The sequence below is a fragment of the Gekko japonicus genome, unplaced genomic scaffold (genome assembly GCF_001447785.1).
Source record: "Gekko japonicus isolate JY-2015 unplaced genomic scaffold, Gekko_japonicus_V1.1 scaffold3085, whole genome shotgun sequence".
Taxonomy (NCBI): Eukaryota; Metazoa; Chordata; class Lepidosauria; order Squamata; family Gekkonidae; genus Gekko; species Gekko japonicus.
This window is the reverse complement of record NW_015172106.1, coordinates 21,734-31,577: the sequence shown is the minus strand read 5'-3', so window position 1 is coordinate 31,577 and position 9,844 is coordinate 21,734. Positions and strand designations below refer to the sequence as shown.

Here is a 9,844-nt window from a genome sequence, read left to right as displayed (position 1 = left end):
TTGGGGTTCAGCTCAATGGTTTTTGCTTTTTCCTTTGCTTTGGTCACAGTATGGGTGCTAGGGATCTTTGTCAAGCACCACAACTCTCCCATTGTCATAGCAAATAACCGGAACCTTAGCTACGTGCTCCTCATCTCCCTCCTGCTCTGCTTCCTTTGTCCTTTGATCTTCATCGGCCAACCTGATAAAATGATGTGTCTTCTCAGACAAATGGCTTTTGGCAATGTCTTCTCAGTGGCTGTGTCTTGCGTGTTGGCAAAAACCATCATTGTGGTTCTCGCATTCATGGCTACCAAACCAGGAAGCGGGATGAGGAAATGGCTCAGGAAAAGACTGACCAACTCTATTGTTCTTGTGTGTTCCCTTATTCAAGCAGGCATGTGTAGTGTGTGGCTGGCAACCTCTCCTCCATTCCCAGATGTCGATATGGGGTCAGAGAGGAAAGAAATTGTCCTGGAATGTAATGAGGGCTCCGTGGTTATGTTTTACTGTGTCTTGGGTTACATGGGCTTCCTGGCCCTTGTCAGCTTTACTGTGGCTTTCCTAGCCAGGAATTTACCTGGCAGTTTTAATGAAGCCAAATTCATCACTTTCAGCATGTTGGTGTTCTGTGGTGTTTGGTTGTCCTTTGTGCCAACCTATCTGAGCACCAAGGGGAAATACATGGTCGTTGTAGAAATTTTTTCTATCCTAGCTTCTAGTGCAGGACTGCTGGGTTGCATCTTCTTCCCTAAATGTTACATTATTATTCTGAGGCCTGCAGTTAACAAAAGAGATCTGATAATAAGAAGATAGAAAAGCCTTACATTTGAAAAGGCTTTCCTATGCTTCTTAAATTCTCATTTCTATGTGACTTTTCTAGATAATGGAAAGATTGAATGATAACAGCATTAAATTAAGGGAATCCATTTCTCCCCCACTGTGGCTGAAATTACATAAGAGTGGTCAGGTCTCCAAGGGCTGTGGTAAAAGAGGTACTCTCTGTGTTCCTTGAGTGGCCAGGAGTTTGGTTTTATGTGAAAAGAACCACTCTGAGAAAAGTAAACAATACATATGCGGATTCACACTGAAGGCCATGCTGAAGCTAACTTCAGATAAGACAGAGGTGGCACTGGTGGGCAAGTCTGATGTTCTAGATTGAAATGTAATGCCTGTTTTTCGTGGGATGAGTCTCTCTCTCTCAGATGTGGAAAAGAGTTTAGGAGTTTTGCTGGTTCCTCCTATTTGAAAAGCCGTATATAGGCTGCAGTCACACATACTAAATAATCCACTTTCAATGCACTTTCCAACTGGATTTTTACTGTGTGAACTAGCAAAACCCAGTTGGAAAGTGCATTGAAAGCGGATTATTTAGTGTGTGTGACTGCAGCCATAGTTGTCAAAGATGCTTTTTCCCAATTTACATCTGGAATAGGAATGAAATTCACTTTTGGACTCATCTTACCTAGCCTCTTTAATCCATGTTTAATAACGTACTGTAAGATGATTTACATAGTGCTGCTCTTGAAGTCAACACAGAAACTACAATTGGTCTAAAATAATAGAATCATGGAATCATAGAGCTGGAAGGGACCTCCAGGGTCATCTAGTCCAACGCCCTGCACAATGCAGGAAATTCATAAATACCACCCCCACACCCCCAGTGACCCCTGTTCCATGCCCAAAAGATGACAAAAAACCCCAGGATCTCCAGCCAAACTGGCCTGGAGAAAAATTGTTTTCTGACCCCAAAGTGTGGATCAGCATTTCCCTGGGCATGTACAAAAAGAAATGACAGAGGCTAACTTCCCCACCTGCATCTCCTGAGCCAGTAGAGTATAGAAGAAGAAGAGAGTGCTTGGTGGCTCCGGAGAGATGAAGGAGCACTTGCTTGGCTGCTCAGCAATGCTTAGCATTAGTTCCTGGAGCAGAGTCCTTGCAGGACCAGGACTGACAGTCTGATAGGGAACCAGTAAAAGATTCCTGCATGTAGGAAAGTGAACGTGACTGCAAGAAGCAACACCAGGTCCTCAGGGGCTGGATTAGCAAAAGATGCAGGTAAAAGGAACACACTGAGTAAGATTTGGTGCAGAAGCAACCTTACTTGCCACCCCACTGTGCACTGACCTGTTTAACAAAGAGAGCTCTACCCTGACCCTGCTGTCTTTTACCATGTCTCTGGTAATTTGTGCTTGCTCCCGAAGCCTGGGACCCAGACCCTTGTATCTTGCACCTGTTCTGAAGCCTTGGAACTGGACCCCTGACCCCTGGATTCTCCTACCCTGAAACTTGGACTGGACTGGGATGAAATACCCTTCTCCCATATAAGTTAAGAGATGTGCAGTTTAAAAGTGACTGTGGCCCCGGTCACACGGATCATTTGCCCCGCTGAAGGCATAGGATTTTCCGGGCGCGATCATACCACAACATCTGGGAAGCGCAGTGATTCCGCAGTGAACCCGTGGCTTCCTGCCGAAGATGGGGCTTAAAAAACTAGTACTTACGAGGTACTAGTTTCCGGAAACCGTGGGCCAAGGGCGGGCGTCTGATCGCGTTTCCGGTGGAATTATGTGGCATCCGGCGCTCACCGATGTTCATTGCAAACAAAGGTTTTTTTTCCTCCCAAGTCTCCAAAAGCACCCAACAGCGCATGCGCACAAAGAGCGATCACTAGTGTGATCGCGCGGCGCGGCTTCTTTGAGTTTGAGAGAGGGCCACGGGAGGCTGCGATGGGGATGAGTGGCAGAGGCCAGGCTGAGAGCGGGCCGCGTGTCCCAGGGAGGGAGGGAGGGAGGGAGGGCTGCTGGTGGGGAGGGGGGATCTGGTGGGTTAATCTCCCCCTCCCCTCCTTGCAAGCGGAACATGGACCCCGCCTGAAGTGGGCCGCGCGAGACCCTCCCAGAGGCCACGGCTCTTTCTTTTACCTTTCTCATCAGCTCGGCTGCTCTTGGTGGAGGTGCAGGATACTCGTGTGATCAGCATCTCCCCCCTGACCATGGGACCTCGACCGGGACGTGTGATCGGGCAGCCGCACGTTATTTTCCTCTGGGGCAAACAGCCACGCTTCCCCCCCACATTTTCCGGCCTGTGTGGCCGGGGCCTGTGTTTTTCTTTTGTGGGCTGAAATGGGAGAAGAAGAGCAACTCACATTCCCAAGGCAAGAGTCAGATCACAACATACATATGTAAATGTATCTATACAGTTGGAAGTATCCTCCTCTCTTCCCAGTCATCTGCCACAGAGAAGGGTTGACTTGCTAGACAGACAGGAAAAGAAAGGGAAGTTCTCAAGCACACTTTGGGGTTTCCTCTCAGCAATACTCTGGGACTCGAGGGGATAAGATCCTGGGTGGATAGAGAGGTGTTTTTTTTTTAAAGCTCTGGAGGAGAAGAGAGGGGGCTTTTGTTGCTGGATCCTCAAAAAGGGAAGACCTCAGTCCAGGCTGCTCTCTATGGAAGCCATCTCTTGTTGACCATGTGGTCTCCCTGGAGGATGCTTGGATCCCCCAGGTAATGGAACAAGGAGAGGACAAACTTGCAACTTTCTAAGAGTATCTGTGCCTGCTCTATTTTTCCATCAGTTAGGGCATATTTATATCAGGGACAGAAGGATTGTGTTTCTTACCAATTTATTTTGTTCTTCTGTTTGATTTATCTAGAGGTGTGCTTAAGTATGCTTGTAAATAGTTTATTTTCAATAAAATATTTTTGATTTGATATGACTAACAATGAGGGCACAGTTAATATATATTTTTGATTTTGGAGGCTGGTCCCTAGTCTCTGTACCACCAAGATTTGCCTACTGTCTTCCACATGCTATTGCAAGATGGGTCCCCAGGTTGGAAGGAAAGCAGTCTGTGTGCATGTGGCTATTTCTCCAGGGGAACCCCAAAATTGTAATTGATCACTGTGGTAACCAGTCCCTGGGTAGCAGGAGACACCAAGGCCATGCCTAAGAACCAGGAAGAAGAACTGGGATTCCTGTTCATCCCAATCAGAGAGCTCTAAAACAAGCAAGTGGTGGCAATGAGTACTTTCATGGAAGGAAGTAGCCCCTATATAGACATTGGCAACACCAAATATGGGTGAGCAGAGCAGGGAATGCAAGGCAAAGCGAACCTGTTCCTCCACATGGACATTTGGATATGTGACTTTGGACCAGTTTGTAGATCTTGCTCCTGTGTATTTCTGTACTTGTTGTCATTATATTTGTGTATCCTGGAAACCCTGGATAGACCAACAGCACCAGGCTTAGCCCTGAACATGACAAGTAGAGTATCATTCAATTGGACCTTAACTTCTTTTTTTTTAAGCCCCCAGAGGGGATTTTTTTATTATTGATTTTTTAAACACTACAAAAACTAGAACAGAAAAAAGGGAAAGGGAAAGCTACATATAAGGGAGAAAGTAAAGAACCCACTACTAACTAAAAACACAAGAGAGGAGATCTCCAACTAGCTTTTTATTTCATTCAGACTTTTCATCTTTGTACTTCTTATGAACTGCGTCAATCTTTTAACCCTTTTAACCATCCCCAGTTACATTTAATTGCCCAATAACAGTGCCCCCCATCATCCCCTAGAACCAAAGTTCTCAAAGGCACAATTCAGAGTCCTTCAGCCTTTACTTCTTCTTCTCTCTCTTCCGCAGTTTGTAGGAACTATTCGGAGCTGCTGCGTCCTCTTCTTTTTTCTCGTCCTCTGGCCTTCCCAGCTGCTCCTTTAGAAACTCTTGAGCTTTAAGAACAGAGTCAATCTTGACCTTCTTCTCCTTGATCTTGAATATTACTCCTTCTGGAAACAGCCATTTATATCCAATTGAGTTTGTTTGGAGGAAAAACACAAGTTCTTTGTATTCCTCAACTTTTCATCCCCTGCCCTATTCCTAACTCAGTTGTGTCTGTCCAATAAAATCAACTTTTCTGTTTGAGCTTCATTTTGTGTCAAGTGCCATTTCCAAAGGGATTTATAAGAGGGTTCCTGCTTAGCTACAATAAATCTCTGGCCTGGGCAAAAACCAAATAAGTTCTCTATCATAGAGTGTGACACACATAAAGTTATCTCTCCTTATTTATATTTGTCATTTGGAGTGGCAAGATTCGATGTGTGGCAAAATCAGTTCACCCGTTCATCTGCCACTCAAAAACAAGTCCCTGGCCACTAGCTGCGTTCCCTTTGTCCTGCCCACAGAAGGGGCTTGTTGCCCCTTGTAAGCCGCCCTGAGCCCACTCGCGGGGAGGGCGGGGTAAAAATGCCTAAATAAATAAATATAAATAAATAAGTGGTGCCAAGCCTCTCGGCTTTAGTGTCCTGGTAGCTGATGGTGAGGCCGAATGCTCCAGTGGGTGGAGGGTCCTGAGGCCGAGGTCCATCATGGCGGTGCCGTGGTGGCCAGGAGGTAGTGGCAGTGTGGCCTTCCTCGGCCTGCAGAAATGAGAAGGGATCATGGTGGCAGCAGAGGCTTGATCGGGCCGCAGGCCCGAGAAGGACTCCTTGCTTGCTGATGCTCCAGCAACTGGTATGCCAGTTGGTGGGAGCCAGGGAGCCGTGGTGGCCAGGAGGCGCAGCAACTTATTTGCCCTTCAGGCCTAAGAGCGGATCATGGTGACGCCATGCCATGCCACCTTCCTCGTGCCCCAGGCCACGGCAGCACTCCCATGCTCTCCGCCACTCCAGAACCGCTGGGAGGCCTCTGGGAGGGGTGGGTGAAATGGCCCATGTTCTTCCCCGGTGCACCGCCTGCAAGAGCCGGGTGCAAGAGCCGGGTGCCACTGCAGGAGCCGGGTGGCGTGCGGCCTCTCCCTCCTCAGTGTGCTGCACATCCCCGGCCCATCTCCCCTCCTTCTCAAGCTGCTGGGAGGGCTGGGTGGCATGCACCCTCTCCTTCCCTGGTGCACCACACATCGCCGGCCCGTCTCCCTGCACACAGCTTCTCAAGCCACTGGGAGGGCCAGGTGGTGTGCGGCTTCTTCTTTGCCAGTGCACCAGACTGTCTTTGCCCCCCGCCTCCCACACCGGCCGCTGGCTCTGATCACACCCCCAATGATCTGGCTGTGGTCTGGCTCAGGCGCATCTCCAGCCACCACCCGAATGCTGCTGGGAGGCTCTGCCCTGCCTGCCCAGGACGGGGCCTCCATTCCTGCCTGTAAAAGATCTCTCCAGGCGGCTGTCTGCTGGCCAGTCACCATTTGCCCTGCCTCCTTCTCCGGTCTCCCTGCTCCCGGTAACTGCTACTGCTGATGGGTACCGGTGCTGGGGTCTTGAGGTGGGCAGCCTTGATCGGGAGGTCGGAGAGCCTCCCCCCATCCCTTTGCCTTCCCTCTTTCCTTCCATCCTTCTCTCTCTCTCTCTCCTTCTTTCCTTCCTTCTTATTCTCTTTCCTTCCTTCTTCCTTATTTCCATCCCTCTTTCCTTCCTTCTTTCTTTCTTCCCTTCCTTCTTTCCTTCTCTCTCTCTCCTTTCCTTCTTTCGTTCTCTCTCTCTTTCTCCTTCCTTCCTTCCTTCCTTCCTTCCTTCCTTCCTTCCTTCCTTCCTTCCTTCCTTCCAGCCCTCAGTCAGAGCAAGAAGCAGCCAGGTAAGTTACAGCGCTCCCCCCGGCCCCTCGGTCCAACACAGTCCAGTGGCACCTTTGGGACCAAGTTCTATTCAGGTACAAACTTGCCCTCCTCTGTGAGGGCAGATCTGCACGTTCCCCCCCCCCATTCCCTAGCAACCCCAAAGAGAGCCCTGGTAGTGGAGCACAGGAAAATGAAAGACAGAAAGTGGGACCTGACCTATGAGACTCACTTCAATAACAATTCCTGTCCTGACCTATCAGGCTTCATGCCTATTCTCCAATGCCCCCTTCTCCAATGAGAGTCTGAAGCTATCTTAACACTGTTGGATCACTGGATTACCTAGCTCTGCACCATCTAATCATACTGGTGGCAGATTCCCCACTACACTTACCCTGGAGACAATGCTGGACTCTGTGTCACTATACCCTGCTCAGGTCGCCACTGCAAATTGACACTGAGTGCCCACAGCCAGGGCACTTTCCCACAGCCTCTTTCTAGAGCTCGTTTTTATTTCCACAACGGGCCTTATTCCTAGTAATTCTATAATTCAAATATGCTACTAAGAGGCTGCTCAATCAGAAGCAGGAGTCTGTCATACGTGCCTTTATCATTTTTTTTAAAACTGCCCATTTAAAAAAAAATAGATTTCAGAGTTTTCCATAAACCTGGGTCATTTTCTTAGGTTTATAGAAAGATCTGTCTTGTCCATTCATGAATCCAGTCTTTGGATTTAAGTATCCTCATATTTGGTCGGGCTGAGAATTACATATATTGTCTGGTTTGTCTGCTATAGCTGCTTCCTCATGTTAAGCTTAGTCCTCAATACATAACAGTATAGCATTTTGGGGGGAAAGATTAAACCTAATAAGCCAGTTTTGGAGGATATGGTGCAGAAGAGCTCCACAACTGCCATATAATGAGACACCTTTTATAACATAAATAGTTTCAAAAGCAGTTGAACTTGTGTGACTTTCCACAAAGAACTTTAGCGACTGATCCTCTGAAGTTGGCTTCCATTCCTGCCTCCCTCTCACCTCTTCTCCTTCTTTCTCCAGTGGCACCTGGATGCCTTAGGCTTATAAGGCAAGGGAGAAGGAGCAGGAGATTATGTGTGCAGCTGTTTTGCCAAGAAGATACCTGCTCAGGTGGGGAGGCACTTAAAGTGGAAGGAGAGAGAGATGCTGGTCAGCTTGCTGGCTTGCACATACCCAGGAGCAGTTTCAGAATTGCTTGTCCCATAATAAAGTTCCCTCAGTCTGTGTATGTGTGTTTGGTTTTGGACAGCTGGGTGCAGATGGCCTCTGTTAGATCTCCTGGTTTTGTCCAAGCAAAGTGTCCCTTTCCTTCTCCCTATTTCCTCTCACCTTCACCAGGAATAACAAGCAGCTCTGAGGTGCGATTTGGTGTGTGTGTGTGTGTGTGTGTGTGAATGAATGAATGAATGAATGAATGAATGAATGAATGAACGAACGAACGAACGAACGAACGAACGAACTGGGAAGGCGGGAGGGAGGTGCTTGCTGGAGGCTACTGCACAGGTGTGGAAGGACAATCCAGTAAATTAAAGAAAAAAAACTTTGGACACTGCCTCCAAAGGTCATGTGTGCAACATAATTAAGCAAAAGTTGTGGGTTTTGCTTGTAGAAGCAGAATGCACACACAGATAAACCGGGGGGGGGGGAATAGTGCAAGAGAGAAGAAACAATAATCCATAGTCAACCCTTAAGACTTGACTGCTGGGATTCTCTGGAGTAAGTGGCAGTGAGTGGTGTGTGTGGAAAGGCCCATAGTTTGCTTTGGCCATGAAAAAAGTGGGGCGAGACCTGTACCACCCTCTCATACAAAAAAACCCCTCCCTACTTTTGAATAACTTGTTTCCAAGGTGTCACCCTTTTTCATAGGTGCATCTTTGGTTTCTTTGGGCGGTGCATCATGTAGAGATCATGTGGAGTGGTTCAGCACACTAAAACTCAGAGAACAGTTGTGGCCAAAGTATTTTATTTCTTCAATAAGTTTCCTAGACAAGGCTCAAGGAGGGTCCAAATATCTTGGGGAAGGTTAATTACATGCAATGCCCTTCTCGTTGATACACCCTGAAATTACCCTTCCCTCCACAGTTCCCTGTGGATCACCAGAAGCTGATCATTTCAGAATAACTTACATGACCCATAATCATGAACTCCCTTGCATTTGCCTCTCCCTTTAAAATTCAAAGCTGGACAAGGCTCAATCATACCCATTTCTAGTTCTTTCCACACAACATGGTTTTGAAGGATGGAGGGCAAGGTCTTTGGATCATTGTGTCAGTGTGCTGAACAGCCTATTCCAGACAGATTCCTGTGGCTGAAACAATTATAATGGCATGGCTTTCCATGCCAATTTTGGGAACTGCATTCAGAGGAGAAATTGGATCACAATGGTGGTGTTGCAGGTTTTGTTCTTGTTGCTGTGGATACCTTGGGCTGAGCTTCAGGCACATGCCATTAAGTGCCCCATCAGGGACCCTCTTCATACTCCTCAGAAGTATTACAGGAGAGGGGACTTCATGATTGGTGCCAGTACGTCTCAAGTGATAGTAATTGTGGATGATGAATATTCCTTCCATGAATATCCTATTCCAGATTCTGGATCTCCCATGTAAGGAATTCCTTTGCTGTTGTTCACCTATTTGGTATAGGAATATTTGCTTTTCCAAGGCTTTCATTTACTTCAAAATTAAAATGGCTTTTTAAAATACATCTCAAAAGTCCTTTTCCATTCTTATGGGTGGGATCCAACTGGCTTTTCTTCTGGTTCAAATGGGAAGATGATGGCCCTCTTTGGCCAAACAAAAAACCTGTGTTAAGAACCCATCTGGGCAAAAGACATGGGATACGGACTGTAGTGAGGAGCAGAATGCTGTAACAGTGAGTGAAAAGGTGCCTGGATCCAGCCCTGTGTCTTAATTTATCACCCTCTCTATGCCATTTGCTTTTCTGTCTTTCCCACAACAGCTCATGTTTAGCTTATGTCCCAGACCTCTCATCTTCATCTCAACCTGGCCTCTTTCTCACCTCACTCACATTTTTCTTTAATTTTCACTGTTGTTTCTATTGTGATCATGACCTTAATTTTGATACTTCTCAATCACCACCAATGTTCTCTCTAAGCTGAATTAGTTTGAGCTAGCTCCCAGTTTTTTAGCCTCTGACTCACACATTTTTGTCTTAGCTCAGGAAGGATAGCTTCAGAGCAAACTAATTTATGCAGTAGCCGAATCGCTCACTCACAGGTTTAATGCCAGTAGCTCAAAAAATAGAATTTTTGCTCA

General features: G+C 47.1%; 1 protein-coding gene across 1 annotated transcript; it reads left to right on the top strand.

Moving 5' to 3' along the window:
- The first annotated feature begins 15 nt into the window (after window positions 1-15).
- Window positions 16-795, top strand: LOC107118590 (vomeronasal type-2 receptor 26-like). The gene has a single exon (XM_015420952.1). The coding sequence runs from the start codon at window positions 16-18 to the stop codon at window positions 793-795; it is 780 nt and encodes a 259-aa protein (XP_015276438.1).
- The last annotated feature ends 9,049 nt before the right edge of the window (window positions 796-9,844 follow it).